Genomic DNA, 19,627 nt, shown 5'->3' on the forward strand with positions numbered 1-19,627 from the left:
AGAGAAAGCCCGCACAGCAATGAAGACCCAACACAGCCATAAATAAATAAGTAAATAAATAAATAATAAAAATTAAAAAAAAAAAGATGTTGAATGGTATAGAAGATAACACTATTGCCTGGATAGCCCAACAACCACTACCAATCCCCTCCCCCTTGCTTGCCTCCACTACAATTGGAAAAGTCTACATACTTGATTTGCCAGCCTCCCAGTCAACTAGGGTGACCATGTGACACAGGTCTGGCCAATAGATATAAGTGCAAGTCTTCTGAGAAAGCTTTCACTTTCCCAAAAAGGCAGATGTGTCTGGCCCCACTCCTTCTGCCTTTTTCTTCTCTGAATACAAATGTGATGTCTGAGCTGCAGCAGCCATCCTGTGTCTAGGAGATAACTGGCTACCCTGCCTGCTAGGGATGTGGCAACAGAAAGAGCCTGCATCTTTGATGACACTGATAAATGACAAACACCTACATCTGGAGACTGCTTACATGGAGACTTCTTGTGATGCAAGATAATTAAATATTGTTATTCCTAAATCACTGTTAGATGGGTTTCCTGTAGCTGAAAGTATTTTTAATTGGTACGAACGGTGGGAGCCCAATATTCTGGAAACTGAAACAATACAGTTTTAATATTTCTTACTAATGCATTTATGAAATCACAAATTACTCTAGGGATTACTTTTTTGTGGATAAAATCTCACAAAGAAACAATTTAAAATGGTAGAATTTAATATAATGATATATAAGTATGCACATACACTATTTAAAAAATAAGCATGTGAACTATAATCATTATAAAACATAAGTCAGCCTTAATTTAATATTATTAGAGTAAAAGAACATGTATAGAAGTCTAACATTTGTTGCATTTGCCTTTTAAGGTTAAAATACGTAAAAGATTTAGCACATTGTATTTTATCTTATTTCAGTTTTCATGTTACCATCATTAGGTATAAATACCCTTATGAATGTGCCAACTTATAACTTACATTCAAATAAATAAAGTCAAGTCCTATTACAATTATTAAAGTACCATAAATCACCTAAAATAAATTATCTAAAATAATACTAGCCCAAATTAAAACCCTGAGGAATTAAAATCTTTTTACACAATAGTTTTGGTTAAGTGCAGTTCCATGTTTGTACTACTTTATTTAAGGTCATACTTGGTAAGGCATAGTAAAAATAAAATCTACATAAGTTACAGTCTAAATCTATATTTTATTTCTTGCTACAAAGTTGTTTTGTTACTCCAAAAAGTAGTTTTTGCATGTCATTCTGGACCTCTTCACCACCTGCTGGCTAATTTGCTTTATATACAGTAATTAAGATTTGTGCAGTAAGCTGAGCTGCCTTTATACGGTGGTTTAGACAAAATGCACCTGAAGAACTACATGCCAGAGAGTTCATGTCCGTGTTCAACCATGGCCTGCACAAACTGCTTGAAGACTCGATCCATGTAAGTGGACTGTCTTGGCCAGATTCCCTCCAGAAAACCAATATGGCCTCCATAAGAAGTAAGGACCAAAGCAACATTAGGGTTTTGCTTAGCAGTTTCTATTGGAATAGCTTGACAAAAAATAGGCGGGGGGAGGATAAGAGAAGGGAAGGAGAGAGAAAAATATATAATTATTAACAGTTTTTGTTAGGAAAAGTATGTGCCTTTATCATTTCCAATCATTATAAATCAAAACATCATTAAACAAATAAATATTCATAATGAGTGTGGCTAATGGAATAAGTCTGACTAATTTGTATCAACCACCTATATTCTTATAACAGTTCATGTTCACAGTTATATACTGGACCATCAATTTTGGAAGAATCAATTGAGTAATCAATCACAACACAAAAGTATAGGCCCAGTCTTGTTTTGAGAAATTAAATAATTCAAGAAATGGTGAATACTTACATTATGTTATAAGATTTCCACTTAGGTACTACACCAAGAAAAAAACCCAAACTAATTTTATCACCTTTGTGAGAGTTATACATTCATTATGTATGACTTTGGTTAACTTTACATGAAGTTAGATTCCTGAGGCCAATTGGTGGCTGTATTAAGGATACAAAATTATACATATGATTTTTAAAAACATATAGATAGCAAAAAAGAATGGCATATAATACTCTCAAGTGGTAACAGTGTTTATCTTTGGGTGGTAAAACACTGGTGATTATTTTATTTTATTTATTTTTTTCCTTCTCTGAATTTCTGTTTATAGGCAGGAGAAAGAAAAACTTTATTTTGAAAATATAATTGCTGTATTTAAATAATCCTCCAGTAAGGACAGTCTCTTCAAATGCTCTACAAAATTATGCTGAGTAAAAACTTTAAAGGACATGAGTTAAAGTTGTTTTATTTTTATTTTCCCCTCAGGCTTAGAGTTCAAACAGTGAAACCTTTTGATTTAAGATCTATAATGGATCACGACCTGGCATGAGAAGTGTTTTGATTTCAGATACTGCTAAATCTTACATCCCTAATCCCTAATTAAGATAACATGGTTGATCCAGTAATTAGACCTTCGTATCTTGGGTAGAGTCTTAGGGGTAAATGAGTTCATTAAAGGTAAGATCTCCCTACCCTTCCAATGAAGGAAAGGAAGCTGACACACTATAGGACAACTGAGACCCTTTGAAGATAGAGCTGCTGAGGGCCCCAAACTGCATGTTTAGATGATCTAAATTGGACCTCTCAGGGAATTCCCTGGCCATCCAGTGGTTAGGACTCCGTGCTTTCACTGCCGAGGGCTGGGAAACTAAGATCCCACAAGCTGCAGGGCGCAGCAAAAAGAAAAATAAATTGGACCTCTCACTCCATTCCTTGAAGAATAAACCTAGAGAACCTAAATCAAGGCCTAGGAAGTCAAGTCCTTGTCCTAAATGGGTCCTGAACTCACATCCTTATCTAGCTACACCTAAAACAGAACATCTATCTTGGGATCAGGTGTTAGAACTTAAGGGGCAGGTGAAATGACTGATACTATTTATGTTTTTCCTTTTTCACCTTACACTAAGGGCTTAGATTACGAGTGCTTCATTTGTCTCTAATGGAATTATTAAGAGCCCCAATTTCACACTCTGGATACAGTCAGGAATTTCTAACACACTGATAGTTTACAGTCATATCAGAAGAACGAAAGGCTGGGCCATTCGAGTCATGTGAAAGATGCTGGCTGCCTGTGCTCTCAGAATGCAGACAACTGTCTACTACTTTAATGTGGCAAGATGATTTTAAGGGCTGGGAAAGAATAAGAAATAGTGAGCTTAAACTTCAACCAAGTGGGTCAAGACAAGTTAAATGCTGGGAAATTTTTGTTGGTGGAAGAAGGGTCCATGAAATATAAAAATAGAGAAATACTGAACTTCCTTAATCCAATGAAAATAGGCTAAACAATCTCCATGTAATTCGACTGATTATTAAAGTTCACAGTTAAGGGAATTCCCTGGCTGTCCAGTGGTTAGGACTCCGTGCTCTCACTGCTGAGGGCCCGGGTTCAATCCCTGGTGGGGGAACTAAAATCCCACAAGGCTGCACGCAGAGGCCAAAAAAAAAAAAAGTTCACAGTTTAATTTTTTGATTTGTGGTCAAAGACCAAAAGTTCCAGTCATCTAAAATTACCTGTGATTTAATCATAAATCACACATTAAAATGATATCCCCTAAAAGACAGTAAGTGACTTTTTTAAAACATACTTTGGGGATTTTCTGAAATTTTTGCAATACGTACGTGCTGTGTTTGTACTCAAAATAATTTTTTAAAATGAAGTACTTGGGGAAAATGTTTTAAAAGTATTTAAGGGAGAAATAAGGAAAAAAGCTTTATAAAAAGCTTTATGAAATTTCATTAGAAAAAAATTAGAGGTCAAGTCTACTTATCCTTAAGATAGTATGATCACTTCTAGGCGTCTTATATTGCTTTAATGTATGAACACATCCACATATATCTTTGTTACAAAATTCCGTATTTCTTGAATTAAGAGAACAAGGAAGTTAATTTGGGCATAATTTTCTTTTATATAGTATCCGGGGGAAAACAGACACTTTCCCTTCAAATATGACCTTATAGTCCGAATGTGCTACATTCATTGAGTTATCCAAGGACATCATATTAATAAAGTCTCAAGCTCTCTTCTAGGTTAAAAGCCTTCTGTATAAGAACCTCAGGAATAAGGGACTTCCCTGGCAGTCCAGTGGTTAAGACTCCGTTCTTCCCCCCTCCTAGGGGACATGGGTTCAATCCCTGGTCAGGGAACTAAGATCCCACAAGCTGCGTGGCCAAAAATAAATAAATAAAAATAAAAACAGTAGAAGTTACTCTTAAAAAAAAAAAACCCTCAGGAAGAAAAGGCAAGTGATGACAATGTACTCTTGAGGCAAAGATACTGTAAACATAGTCTGTCCAAAGAACAGTTATTTTATAAGAAGGAAAAGTTGTAAAAATGAGAACAAACAAAATATTGAGTCATAATTTGTTCTGAGGCTCTCACAGTAGACTAGATAAGGGTCTATGAAGACGTTTAAAGTGATCTGAGACATTTAGATACTAAATTATGAGTATCAAGGTTTTTTTTCTGTTTATCACAGTAGAAAACATTATATGACTGACGTTTCTTATTACTGTATTTTCCTAAAAAAAAATATATATATGTATATATATATATATATATATTTCTTTTGGTTTTTGGTTTTTGTTTGCGGTACGCGGGCCTCTCACTGCTGTGGCCTCTCCCGTCGCGGAGCACAGGCTCCGGACACGCAGGCTCAGCAGCCATGGCTCACGGGCCCAGCCGCTCCACGGCATGTGGGATCTTCCCGGACCGGGGCACGAACCCGTGTCCCCTGCATCAGCAGGCGGACTCTCAACCACTGCGCCACCAGGGAAGCCCTTCCTAAAATATTTTAAAACAGTTAATTCATGTCAAAATGTATACAAAGATGTTAAGTTTACCATGACTGGGTGAAAAAACATCATCCACAGAATTCAGACACAACACTGGAATCCCTACTGATTTCAGTCTACGATTTGGACTGGCATCAGTATAATAATCGTCAATTGTTCGGTAGCCAAACATGACTGAAGTGAATCGCTTATCAAATTCTCTTATGGATTTAGCCTGAAAAACAAAAACCGATTATATTTATTCTTGGAATCAAAAAAGGAAATAAACATATTACATAAAGTTTCTCTCCTACCTTCATGACATGATCCATGTCAATTTGTTTTACAAACATATGCCGGTGCCTGGAAAAAAAGAATTTCAAAAGTAAAAAATTAAGGTCATTCCCATCTCAAACATACCTAAAATACATAATGATAAGTAACTTAGAACAGGGAATAAAGTTGTTACTCAATAAATATTTACTTAATTAGACATGGCAGGAATACATTGATATTTGTCCTGAAGACTTTTTGTAAAGTTTATTTTTTTATTGAATGATTCTTTAAATTCTATAGTGCTTTACAATTTTCAAAAGTTTCACATACATGATTTTATTATATTATATCCCCTTTTAAAAAATCCCCTACCTCTATATTGCCCCTCCCCCACTTCCTTCTCCCCGCTGGTAACCACTAGTTCGTTCTCTGTGAGTCTGCTTCTTTTTTGTTCCATTCACTAGTTTTTTGTAATTTTTAGATTCTACACGTAAGTGATATCATACAGTATTTGAAGTACATGAAGACATTTTCTAAAAGTACTTTTTCTTAATTGAGGAAGAAGGAACCAGTAATAATAAACAAAATAACAATAATAAATGAAAGTGTTGTTTCATAACAAATTGTACATACACACCAATGCTATTAAGCCAATTTGGCCAAAAAGGCCTCACTTAAGCCAGAAGCTTTCAACTGGGTAAATCAACTGAAGATTTATCTTATTTTTTAAATTGCTATATTGAAAATTAGAATTTATATTTTTGTATACTTAAAAAAATTTTTTTTATTGGAGTATAATTGCTTTACAATGTTAGTTTCTGCTGTATACCAAGGTGAATCAGCTATATGTATACATATATCCTCTCCCTCTTGGACCTCCCTCCCACGGCCCCCCATCCCACCCATCTAGGTTGTATACTTATTTTTAAATGTTGGTTATTTTTCTTGTATAACCTATATTTTAATTCAAATCATTCTCTTCCTTTTTCTTGCTACTGTCCCCCATTTCAGTGACCATGAATAAAAATACGATTCTGTAGTATTTTTAGCAGTATTTTATAGTCAACATCTGTAATGCAACAAATAGGTTAAGTTTTTTTTTAATAAAGTACTTTTTAATTAAGGAATGTATATTGTTCTTTCTTTCTTTTTTTTTTTTTTTTAATTTTTGGCCATGCCACATGGCTTGCGGGATCTCAGTTCCCCGACCAGGGATTGAACCTGGGCCACGGCAGTGAAAGCCTAGAATCCTAACCACTAGGCCACCAGAGAACTCCCCAAAATAGGTTAAGTTTAATGCAGTGTCTAATGTCAACTTTCGGGGTAACTACGGTTTTCAGTTAAGTTATGCGCAATTAACTGTACTTTTTAGTTAGAGTTTATATTTAAATTTGTCAATTCACTTAAAAATGCATGGTAACAGTTATCAAAAAATAAACAGAAACATCCCATGTTCTTTGTTGCCACACTGTTTAACTGTTAGAAGATACCTAAACAATTTCAGAAAAACTAATGCAAAGATAATATTTTGGTAATGTTAAGAACTGTAGGGGCTGAGAATATCCATATTTTAGAAGCATTCTCCTAAGCCACTAAAACATACTATGTTCATAACACATGCTTAGAAATCATATTATTCGTCTCTAAAAACACTTAATACATTACTTACTACCTAGGGGAGAATTAGGTACTAATAAGATTAGCAACAAGTAGAAAATCCAGGGAAATAGCCCATAATGTTATTCAACACATTTGAGTCTAATGTTTTTATTCTTTTAGAATAATTTAGAACAGTGATGAAATGGTGATCTTCCAAGTGGGGCACAGAGCCTAGATGTTGTACAAGGTAATCCACTGGGGTACAGAAAGAAAACAGAGCTTTTATCTGTATTTTTAGCTTATACTTAAAATCTTTTTATTTTTGTATATATTGACAATAGAATATTTTGGTGCAGTAGTAAATGCATATAATGCAAACATAAATATACATATTTTAGCAGTGTTATGCTTGAAAACATTTTACTGTGGCACGTAATCCAAAGAGTTTGCAGACATCAGGTGTTAAAGATGACTCACTTATTAATGGAAGACTGGAGGCAAGTTGTCAAGTAGTAATTAAAAAGCAGCCAGTTCAGTGGTTTCTCCAATGACTCCGAGCAAGCAAAAGTATTCCAACCAACTGAAAAAGTTGCAGCTGCCTTCAAAGGAGTTTTTGGCCCCATTTTGCCAAGGTAATTTAAAAGCAGCATTCTAAAATGAGGAAAGACAGAAAACTCAAGTGATGAATTTGTTGTCTCTCTCAAGACATCCCATTTCTAATTGTGGACTTTAACTATGGAGAAGAAAAATATAAACCAGTGTCCAAGTCCTTTATCTTGGAAAACCATGCAAGTATCTCTATTCTTTCCTTACATTCACCTATTTATTTATCTTGCAGTCAGCTATATTCAGAATGGGACAAAGCATACAGTTATTACTTACATGTGTACCTTTCTATGAAGTAAAACATAAGAAAAAGCCACTGTAAGAGTGGTTTTTCTTTTTGTTGTTTTCAAAATGATATTGGGGATTTATTAAAAATTTGCAATTCCCTGGGCCCCAGCCTCCAGTTGAGTGTTTAATTTAATACGTGGGGGTGTTTCAGGCAAACTTTTTCTATAGAGGATCACGAAGTAAATGTTTTGGGCTTTGGTGGCCCTACAATCTCAGTTGCAACTACCTTGTGATTATAATTTGAAAGCAACCATAGACAATACGTGAATAAATGGATATGGCCATGTTTCAGTAAAACATTAGATGTGGATATTGAAATTGAAATTTCATATACTTTTCACATGTCATGAAATAGTTTTGATTTTTCCAACCATTAAAAAAATATAATAACCACTCTTAGCTCTTGCACTGTACAAAAACAGACAGCTGGCCAGATTTGGCCTCCAGGCTGTGGTTTGCCAAGGCTTGGCATAGATGAAAGATCACAGAAGGAGTGGTTTTCAAATATGGCTGCATGTTGGAATCACCTGTGGAGTTTTTAAAACTATTATGGAAGTCTGGGTCTCACCTTCAGAGATTCTGAGTAATTGGTCTGGGTGGCCATTCCGGTTGCCTTTGCATCCTTGTACCCTACAGCAAGTTTGTAAGGGCTCCCTCGTCTAGAGTTAGACTTTCTGAATTGTGGCAGAGCAGTTGGCCCCTAAAGTCACTTGTTTTCTCTCCCTACTCCCTCTTGCTATTTGTCCTTATCTCCTATCACATATTTTCCTTTCATTTTATCAATTTTCCTGATTCTACTCTAGTTCTATTTTGGTAAGAGGGACAAGAATGGAGTTTAACCTGCAGTAATGTCAGAAATCTAAGTTTGACATTGCCAACTAAGAGAAAGGATGATAGCCTAAATTCTGTTTCTCATATTTTCCATTCTTTATTTCTCCAACTGCCCAGGTTCTGAAATAGGACAAATGAGTAAAAATTCTCTAATTCTTTTTATACAACCCACATGGAAAAAAATCCATTTACAGAGTGAATGTGATGAGATTTTAGATTAAAAATGGAGATTTCATGGTTTTTGTTGTTGTTGTTTTTGTTGCTGTTGTCCAAGGTTTACTGAAAATATGACAGCACAGCAGAAAGATTCACATGGCTCCATGTGGTGTTTTAAAATTCATCCCAACTGTAGGCTGAGTGACTGTAGGTTAGACAGACTGCCAAAGGCCAACAGCTTCAGCACTTCCGTAGTGTCAGAAGCTACTTCAGTGATTTCCTGATCCAGGGCTGAGAGCTCAGGCTGGAGATTTCGTTCTTGAAAACAACTCTTCATTAATGACTGTATTCCTGGTTTATAGTACTGTGGTTCACTAAGCTATTTAGGAGATAATGCTTACTCTCCTGCAAAAGGGTCATTCTAGGGTCCTAGTTTTGGTGGCCCTATTCTTTGGCTGGAGGTCAGAGATTTCTGAGTCTGATGTAATAGGCAAATTGAAAGGGTTGGAAGTGAACCTCAGGAGTAGGAAGGACCAGGAATAGCTATGACCGAGTAGGTGGGGATGCTTCTTAGTTATTACTCAGGAGCAAAATAATGTCAAGACATTACCCCCCAAAAAGCTGTCTTACTTTGGCAAGAAAAAGACTCCATTTTCACAAAAAAAAAAAAAAAAAGAGAGAGAGAGCGAGAGAGAGAGAAAAGATAACCCATGGATTAAGAGATTTAAGAGACATATCAATCTCAATATGTGGACTTTAGCTGTCTGCTGCCTCAAACAAACTGTAAAAACCAGCCAACAGACTGATGGGGAAATGAAATACTGACTGAATATTTGATGATATTTAGGAATTATTGTTAGTTTTTTTTTTTGTTTGTTTGTTTTCTTGCGGTACACGGGCCTCTCACTGTTTTGGCCTCTCACGCTGCAGAGCACAGGCTCCGGACGCGCAGGCTCAGCAGCCATGGCTCACGGGCCCAGCCGCTCCGCGGCATGTGGGATCTTCCCAGACCGGGGCACGAACCCGAGTCCCCTGCATCGGCAGGCGGACTCTCAACCACTGAGCCACCAGGGAAGCCCCTTATTGTTAGTTTTGTTCAAATGTAATCAAGTATTGTGATGGGTTGTTGTTGTTGTTTAAGAGACTCTACCTGTTAGAGATACCTACAGAAATCTTTATAAATGATGTCTAAAATTTATTTTAAAATAATCAGAGTTGAGAGGGAATGGGGGGGTGGTACTACTGACAAGATTATCCTTGAGTTGATAGTTATTGAAGCTGGGTGATGAGTATATATGAGGCGTCATTATACTCTTCTTACTTTTATATATATTTGGGAATTTCTATACATTTTTGAAGCTAGTTTACCAACTCATTGGGAGATTGGAATCCGACTGAGTCTAGAGCAGCGTGGATTCCTTGGCTAGACTTAGTTCTGTCTCAAAACCCTTACTTGGCCCCAGGCATCACAGGCTTGGAGATTACCCAACCTGGGCATAAGGATCTTTGACAGACGCTTCTGTCTGCTACATCTCCAAAAAGAAAAATGTGTCAAGCTGTAAAACACATCCCCGAGTGGTAAACCCACTTGGGAACATGTCACAGTGCTAGGCAACTAGAAGGGGTACTTCCTTTGAACAATTTACAAGACATTAATATTCAACAAGCTGCAGAGGCTAACGGTCAAGTTCGCACTGAGGCTTCAGTTCGACAAGAATAGGCATTTCCCAGGAACCTCTGAACAGAGAATCTGGGCCTGTTTATGTAAGGTCTGGCTTTTAAAAAAGTAAAGAATTTATATGCTTAAAGGAAGAAAGTTCAGCTGGGCACCTTGTCCTTTAAGGTTCTCATTATGGGGCAAAGGAAAGAGAAGTGAAATCCTTTCCTTTAAGCACAATTCACAGATTCTGCCTGGGTTTTCTGCGGTGATTCAGATTTCTTCCTTTAGTAGGTCAAGTCAGACCTTCCATGCTAATGTAAGAAACGTATTCTTTTCTTCTTAGTTTTATGTTTATCAGAATCTAAAAAGCTGTTGTTAGAGCCGATTTTTTAGAGCCTATCATTTGTAAAGCTGTTCATTTTCAAGTAAACATTCTCCTAAAATGTTCTAAAAACTGAAATGACAGATAAATCAATTACAAAATTAAGAAAAATATAGCATTTTCTATCTCATGTGTTTGTTGATTTTGGACAATGCTTTAGGTAATCTAAGCATAGCAAAATGCCATATAATAAAAATTTTGGATTGTATTAAGCTCACTATTACTACAACAAAAAGATTAAACAATTAGCCTAAGTATATAAATATAAAATATAAATATATACATGGCATAGAAGGTCCAAAAAAGCCCCTATGCAAGCAGCACCAATTAAAATATTCATTTGCTTAAAAAAGCAGCTGGAGTAGGGGGTTACAAACAGCATTTCACAGTTTCTAGGAGAGCATTCTAGGGAAGGTCCATTTGCCCAGCAACAAAACTAAACAAGACAAAACAAACAAGAAAAACACCACCTGGGGAAAAACTGTTTTGAAGGCCCCTTCAGTTGGAGAGAGCAATAATAATTATTTCTACAACTGGAGTGATGAAAGTCATGGTACAAGTTCAGCTTCCTGAATGGTCCTGGAGAACACGGTGGCAGTGATGGCTGGGAATACATCAGGGAATCTGAAGGTCAACGTGGCTGCCACCCAGTGATAGAAATCAACTCCATGGGGTTCGGACAAGCCTTCGGGCTCACAAAACCCCAAGCACCTCGAGGAGGTACTTGTATACTTCTCACCACAGAGACCAGTAGTCAAGGAAAATATTAAAATTTACCTGAATTAATTCCTTCATCCATTCAGCCACATGTGGAGAAATATGATAAAAATAATCAAACATTTAAATGCCCATGCAGCTTACAGTCGTCTGAAAGAGGCACTCGCTAGCACCACTTCCCTTTTGGACATTTTAGAAAGGAAAAACCTTACCCTCCCATTGAAACTCCTGCTGCCAGGAATGGAGCAGAAGGGTACAGACTGTGAACATGCTGAATGACCGTCTCCAAGTCTTCAGTGTTCGCACAACAGTAAGTCCTTGGCGTCTGCAAGCAATGACAGGTAAAGCACAAAAATTATAATCAGGAGGTTCATCGTTTGTATAATGCAGAATTGTAAAAAAGAGCAAGAAGTCATAAATACGAGAAAATGACCTTTGTTTGCACATACTATGAGTCATGATAATTTATCATTTTCCTGTCTTGCAGTACACATATATGCCATTTAGGGTCAGTGTTATTTGAGATGGCACTAACAAAAGACTCTGATCATGCAAGAAAGCCTGGACGAAAATGGGGCAAGACCAATACAAATACCTCAAATTAAACAGATATGCAGTACTCTACTCAAATGTGTCTCTAACTAAACAAGAACAGAGTCAATTTAGGCAGAAAAAGTGGAGAATCACACCTTTTTGTAGGAAAAAAACAACAACTTATGCCTGACAAAGCCAAAGCCAAAGTAATTCTTATTAAAAAACACAATCAAGCAACCAAAAAAGGCTTTCCAACAATACCACAAAAAATTTAAATTGTGACTCCTTTCTTACTGGGGAGCTGTTTTCTCTATCTTGAGTGCTGTCTACCAATGAAGGAGTGTGATTTTCTGGCACTGCCTTCACTCTAGATAAAGCAACATCCAGTGTGCTTTATTAATTAAATATTTTCTTTTTCAATAATATTTCCATATAACCCCAGCTGTGCTACACTGAAAACAGACACTTAAAATGTTAAAATATGTAAAGCTGATTATGTTTTAATACATAATGCATTAAAACAAATGGTTTTCATGTGAATTTCATTAATAAGGGCTCTGTTTCCAGCAGAAAAGCTTCACAGATGCTTTATTTGAGATCTGGGAGCAGAGGGCAATCCTGTCTGTACAATGTATGTGAGAGGGTATATATGAATAAAGTATATGTGAGATAAAATAACCAGCAATTTAATAACAAAGAGAGAAATCTGATAACCCTTTTATTACTCTAGTAAAAATACCAAAACAAGTTATGTGTACCACCCTGATTGTAATATTCCAGTAAACTATGATTGGAAGGTTATGTGCCACCCACCATTCAATTACTAATGAGTAGTCTGAGGAAATTACAATTTTCACTGATGCCTCCACCTAAACTCAAGGCTAAAACACTCCTATTGCCTACTACCATCTTTCTGAGATCTGCAAATATAAAGCTCACCAAAAGACAAATGTTAACCTGACGGTACTCACAATGGCTAACATTTACTGAATGATTAAATTTGTGTCCACAAAACCCTGAGGAAGATCCTATTATTATACTTAGGAAACTGAGTTTTTAATAGAAAACTGAGTTTAGAGAGGTTAAGCAACTCCTGTAAACTCCTGAACAGCTAGTAAGTGACGAAGCTGAGATACTTCCAAAAATACTTTGTGATTAAATGCATTTGAGGGGCACAAATTCAATGTAAAATCTAAACAGAATAATATCTACTACCAGTCTCATTCATAGTGACTGCAGAATTTGTCACAAGAATTCCGGTGAAAAAGATCATCCCTACTTGGCATTTTTACTACACGTGAGTTTATTCACGCTGCATAGTTTTTAAATTTCTGTATTATTTATAAACAATCACCAACACATACGCTTGTTATGCAGGCTTCAAGTGAAGTATGTGTGTACATGTATGTACATACACACAGAGTTAGGGTATGAGAAAAATGGCCTATGGAAAATGATTAGGATCAGAGAATTTTAGTTCCAGGAAGGACCAGAAATAGCACCTCGTTCCTTATTTACAAGTGGGGAAACTGAGGCTCGGCAAGGTTGAGTAATTTGCCAAAGGGCACAGAGTAGCAGAGCTTGGAGTTTATGTTTGTAATAAGTAAACTACTTCTTGTAAAGCACTAGGGTTCCATGAGATATTTAGTAAGCAAATCAATATCTGGTACGCTCAGACATAGGAGCTTATTTTTCCCTAAATGTTTTTCTCCCAGTGGATTACATTAAGTTGGGAACTGATAATGCTGGTGTGGATCAAAGCTGCCAGAACTCTGAAACTCAGCGCATCTAGAGCCTCTATGGCACGATCTGCCGCCTGCTGGCCGCTCCCTTAGCTTCCGTGATGGCTTCGTCCCGTTCTCATCCTGCTGCTGGCTTTCCATTTCCTGTCATTCTCCCCACAACCCCAAATATGAGAATTCATTTCCATCAGTTTTGTTGTAGGCCTGCATCTGCTCATTCTCTGGTCAATACCCAATTCCTGGAGGTCTGGTCTACCTTCACAGCTTCATCAACCACGTCTAAGCAGCGACTAAGCCTGAGTCTCCAGTCTCTTCCTTCTTCCTGGGCTCCAGATGCAAATTCCCAAGTTCTAGAAGTAATGTTCTGTCAGTACTTCAAACTCAAAATGTCCCAAAGTAAACTCTTTTATCTCTTCATGAAAACTCCTAATGCTTCTCCTAACTTCCCATTTTTCTATAAATGACATCTACATTTTCTTAGTTAAAACTGTAGGTGACACTGCCTTCTTCCTCTCCCTTAACCCACAGCCAATAAACTTCCAAGTCTTGTAGCTTCTTCCTCCCCAGAATCTTTTCAGGCAACACAGGCGAGCCCTTCTTTCCACTCTAGTAAAGGCCCTGGTTCGTTAGATTCTCTCAGAAGGCCCCAGGGACAAGGATGCGAGTGCAAGCGGTTCATTTAGAAGGTGATAGGGGGAATGGGGAGTAGGGGAGTGGTGAGTGAGTGTGAGTCAGAAAGAGTAGGAAGCCAGTAAAGAATGTTACCCAGCTGTTTGTGGCTGTGGACAACTGGGACTCAATCCCCTCGGGGCATTTTGGGAGACTATAGAACAAGGCTCAAAATTATCCCAACCAAGTGGCAAGGGAACTGGGTTATTTGCCCACCAGTTCGCTTCAGCCACTGGTTGAAGGCAGCTCCTGGGGGATGTTAACTCCCTGGCACTCTGGTCGGCCCTGAGCAGAGGCTCAGCAGGCTTCCATGGCTAGAGAAGGCCCCCAGTCAAAGAGATGGGGGTGCTTGCAGTGGGAAGCCATCAGGTAGGCAAGATGGGAATGGTAAGCACCAAAGGGAAAAAGGTGTGGAAAGGGTGTGGCGCCAGCTGTTTTTGCTCCCAGGCCTTTGTACCTCTCACCTGGACTACCAGGTGATAACCTCTGAACTAGTTAACTGCCAGCCTTTCCTAATCACCATCCACAATCATACATCCCATTCAACGTGAGATTAATCTTCCTGAAGAACACTTCCAGCTCTAATCATGACAGTGTTTCTGATTAAAATTCTTCATTAGCTTTCCATTGTTGACTGAATTAAATCCAAAGTCCTCTGCTAAGGCCCTTCACAATATGCCAAGTAACCTTTCCAGCTCTGCGTTTTACTAGTCCTCCATATGTATGGATTCTGGTCCATGGGACACTGCTGTTCTCTTGCCTGCTAAGTCTCTTAATATCCTTGCCACCTGTGTAAACTTCATCTGCCAAGTGGCCTTCACAGTCAACTCTGCCTGCTGAAATCATGCCTTGAAAAAATTGAATAAATGTCAGACAAAAGGTCAGACTTGGCCCCTGTTCTCCAGGAACTCACAGCCTTTCCCAATTCTACCCCTACTTGTCCCGGCCAGCCTGCTCCCTGCCCTTACTATCTATATGTGAGGCTCTCTCTATTACTATCTTGCTCACCTCTATACAGTCAATAAATACTTGTTGAATTGAATGGAAACACACAGGATTGAAAGTGAGATGACCTGATTAGTAACTTCTGATATGCAAACCTACGTGGTTATACCACACAACCTCTTGCTACTTGATGGGCTCCAACAGGGAACATCATATGCCTTCTTTCTTCATAGGACTTGAGTCCCATTAAAGAAAGAATTCACCTAGGATACACAGCAAAGACACTTGTGGGGGTAATACATTGAATTGATAGGACTGGCAGAAATTTTCCTCAGGTTTGAAGACATAACTTTATAGCATCTTTTTATTTTATTTCATTTTATTTTATTGGCTGCATTGGGGTCTTCGTAGCTGCGCACGGGATTTCTCTAGTTGCGGTGAATGGGGGCTACTCTTCATTGTGGTGCGCGGGCTTCTCGTTGCGGTGGCTCCTCTCGTTGCGGAGCACGGGCTCTAGGCGCGTGGGGTTCAGTAGTTGTGGCGCTCGGGTTCAGTAGTTGTGGTGCACGGGCTTAGTTGCTCTGTGGCATGTGGGATCTTCCTGGACCAGGGATTGAACCCATGTCCCCTGCATTGGCAGGCGGATTCTTAACCACTGCGCCACCAGGGAAGCCCCTATAGCGTCTTTTTAGATTAAAAATAATGTTAGTTAATTCTCAGTTGCTAGGGCTGCTAATACCACCAGCAACTATCCTCTTATTTCATACTTCCAGAACAGAGGTAAAGTAAGCCGCATCTAATCCCTAAAGGGAGGAAGGAAGACCTGGCAGGATTCAGCTGGGTGATGAAAGCTCCTTTTAGAGTGAGAAGAGGATGGGAAAGGTATTCTTGAAAAATGCAGAAAATCTAAAGGATAGGTAACCTTCAGCAGACGTTTGGGCATAAATAATGGGTTGGCCAAAAAGTGCATTCTTGTTTTACCATAAGCTGTAACAGACAAACCCGAACAAACTTTTTGACCAACCCAATATTTTATGTTAGAATAATTTGACAATAATTACAAACCAAGATTGTTCAAATTGTTCAACTGCAACTGCGATCAGAGAGAAACAATAGTAATTTGTTAAATGGCTTTTTAGAGGTTACTTTTTAAAAAGCATGGAAGAGAATGATGAAGTAAAATTAATTCTAATTATACATAATAGGTGAGAAAAGAATAAAGTATATATTTTATATTTATCTATGAACTACATCTAATTTATCCTTAATCAACTTCCAAAACGTAGACAAACCGGTTTCTCCTTATTCTGAAAGAGAATTTTCTTGTCCTGATTTAGAAGTCATTTGTTTTAAAATGCAAATATAACTGATTCATTTTGTTGTGAAGCTGAAACTAACATACCATTGTAAAGCAATTATACTCCAATAAAGGTGTTAAAAAAATAAATAAATAAAAACATGAGGACGTGTGAAAAAATTTTTTGGGAGGGTATAGAAACAAATTAAAATTCACCCTGTTAATCAGGTAGCCTGACTTTCCCTAGCTATTCTGGGAGCAGATTAATTTGCTAATCTGCAGAAAAAGCCATAACCCAGGACCCTTCTCTCAATACCTGCCACACATCCAATACTGAAGAAGGCCAGCTCGTAAAAAGATTTCAGTTTTCTGTCCAGAAAAAAATAAAACTGAAAAAGGCACACAAATGTCTTTTTAAAAATCACTTAAATTTCACATTTACTTTATTGTAATGTCTTGATAAACATCAAGAGCTTACAATATTTCATTTTACAGTCTTCTCTCTAGTATTTAACGATCTGTACTCAAATATTTGATAAGATGCTGCTTACATGAACTCTGTGATTCTTGTGTGAATGTAGGCTACCCCAAAAGGAATAATACTTTTATAATAGGGCGAATTATGCTTTTTAACCGCTCTCTACAGTGTGTTTTTGTTGTTGTGTTGTTTTGCTTTCATTCCACCCACTCCCAGTCCAGTACCTAATGAGCTACCCAAATCATTCTTAGAAAAATTGATCTTATTTTTGGAAACTGAGTTTGTTAAACAAAGAGTCAGAGAAAACAAATGTATGTGCATATGTAAATAAAACCAGCACTTTAATGAATAATCATTTCGCCTACATTGATAGGCATATGAAATGACCAGGTATCCAAATCTGCCTGAGAATTTGTTAGTTATTTAAAGTAACCAACCACAAAACAAAGGGCCCCAAGAAATATCCTGGCCAATGCTGGGGCCAAGATAGCCTATATGCCGTGTTCCTGCTAACGTTCTGGATAGCCATGGCGCATGCTTATGCAGTCATGCTACAAAGCGACACTGATAAATGAGCACAGTCTGTTAGTGGCTTAGAGCCTGTCAGCCAGGCAGGCAGGAGTTCTCAGGCCAGGGTCCTAGGAAGCCTGGGACTACCCACCACCTCAGCCCTGCCTGCAGACTAGACTCACCAGGGAGTTTTAGGACAAACACAGGCACCTGGACTCCAGCCCAGGCCAAATGAATCAGAATCTTTGGGGGATGGCATCCAGGGATCAGTACTTTTTCAAAGCTTCCCAGAGGCTTTTACTGTGCAGTCAGGGCTGAGAACCAACTGCTCGAAGAGAATAAAGAAACAGGGTGAGACCTGAGCCAAGAGAGGAGGAGGCTGCACTGACAAGAATGACAAAACCTACCTAGAGTCACTTGGGAAGAGGGAAGTCTAGTTCTATGGGGATTCCCTGCAGTGCACAGAGAAGTATTGCTAAACATCTCATGGCATAAAGGAACACCTGGCACAGCTGAAGCCTTCGATGAATGGTAGCTAGCTATTACACTGTTGCTATTCCTAAAATTATCATTGTTATTCCTAAAAAATATACTATTCCTAAAATTCTTTATTTACTTAAACATTCTTTTTATTTAAAAATTGTTTAAATATAGAGAATTGCACAATCTTTTGCATACCCACCACTTACAGCAGTTGATATTACTGAACTGGACTTATCAGTGTTAGAAGAAAATTCTATACGATTCAATGAATTCATATCCACATCTGGCTTACAACCTTCCTGGGTTGTTCCGATGGGTAGAGGGAGGAGGGAGAGGTTATCTGGGGGAGCATTCAGGAAAGGGCAGACTTGGGTGGGACACAGTGGTGTTCAGTAAGAAGATACTGAGTGTGGGAAAGGCAGTGCCTGAAGGTGAAAGTCTGACAACTGAACTGTGCTTTGGCTGGCCATGCGCTATATGCCCCTCCTCCCTCAGACCATTACAGTCCTTAATCCCTTGTGAATGCCCCCTTCAGAAAACAGGGCCCAGGAGGGGAAAGAGCCCTACATCCCTCCTACCCCATTAGCTTCCGAGGTGGAAAAGCTCAGTAGGAAACAAGAGCAGATTTCTCAAGATCTGAGTCCTTAAATAATCACCCGAGGCATTGGAGATTGAGGCAAGATCCCTCTCTTTGAAAACCCTCTTTATCTCTACCCTCTTTTCCGCCTGACTTGACTTAAAGCCAGAGCTGCAACGTAAAGACATTGGACAGTCTAAGTTCATGCCCTAAGACCACTAATCAGCTTTATGACGTCAAGCCTGTCACCCCACTTCTCCAGCGGTGTCCTCATCTACTAAATGAGGTTTTTAGGATTAGAGGATCCCTGAAGCAGAGCTACTTAAAGTGCCAGTCCAGGGTGAGATAAGGGGCTGGCATCAGAATATAAATCAGCACGCTGCTTCTCTCACCAAGAGAGTATTTCTGTGAGAAAAAAAATAAACAGCTCACCTCAGCAGCGTGCTCAGAGCCGAAGTTGGCTTACGTTCTCTCGCAGCCCCTCATACTGTCAGGGATTGTGTCAGATAGTTCGAGAAGTGAAAGTTGGCTGACAAACTGCATTTGGAGAGCACCGCTTTAAAGTATTTTCTGGCTTCTGCTCCACTGTTTCCCCCCCACCCCGACCCCTCACCAGCTCTACCTTGAACGGGAAAGTACCTGATGGAGGCTTTTCTTTTTAACAGCTTTATGAGACATGATTCACATAGCATACAATTCACCCATTTAAGATATACAATTCAGTGTGTGTGTGTGTGTGTGTGTGTGTGTGTGTGTGTGTGTGTGTTTTAGTACATTCAGAGTTGTACAACTATCACAATTTTAGAACATTTTCATCACCCCCAAAAGAAACCTTCCACCATTAGCAGTCAGTCACCCCACCTCCCTCCGCCCGAGGCAACAACTAATCTTTCTTCCCATCTCTACAGATTTGCCTATTCAGAATATTTCGTACAAATAAAATTACACAATATGTGAGCTTTTGTCTGGTCTCTTTCACTTAGCATAATG

The 19,627-nt window shown here is 38.5% G+C and overlaps 1 protein-coding gene across 1 annotated transcript in view; it reads right to left on the reverse strand.

Moving 5' to 3' along the window:
• Positions 1-819: 819 nt before the first annotated feature.
• ABHD3 (abhydrolase domain containing 3, phospholipase) overlaps positions 820-19,627 on the reverse strand; it is a 37,973-nt gene continuing 19,165 nt past the window's right edge. Inside the window, exons 5-9 of the mRNA XM_082668437.1 lie at positions 11,615-11,727; positions 7,240-7,413; positions 5,202-5,250; positions 4,957-5,122; positions 820-1,571 (exon numbers count right to left, since the gene is read on the reverse strand). Coding sequence (XP_082524563.1) covers positions 1,393-1,571; positions 4,957-5,122; positions 5,202-5,250; positions 7,240-7,413; positions 11,615-11,727 — 681 coding nt within the window. The 3' untranslated portion in view covers positions 820-1,392. The remainder of the gene's footprint in view (positions 1,572-4,956; positions 5,123-5,201; positions 5,251-7,239; positions 7,414-11,614; positions 11,728-19,627) is intronic.

The sequence above is a fragment of the Grampus griseus genome, assembly GCF_964374135.1.
Source record: "Grampus griseus genome assembly, chromosome: 12".
NCBI classification, from domain to species: domain Eukaryota; kingdom Metazoa; phylum Chordata; class Mammalia; order Artiodactyla; family Delphinidae; genus Grampus; species Grampus griseus.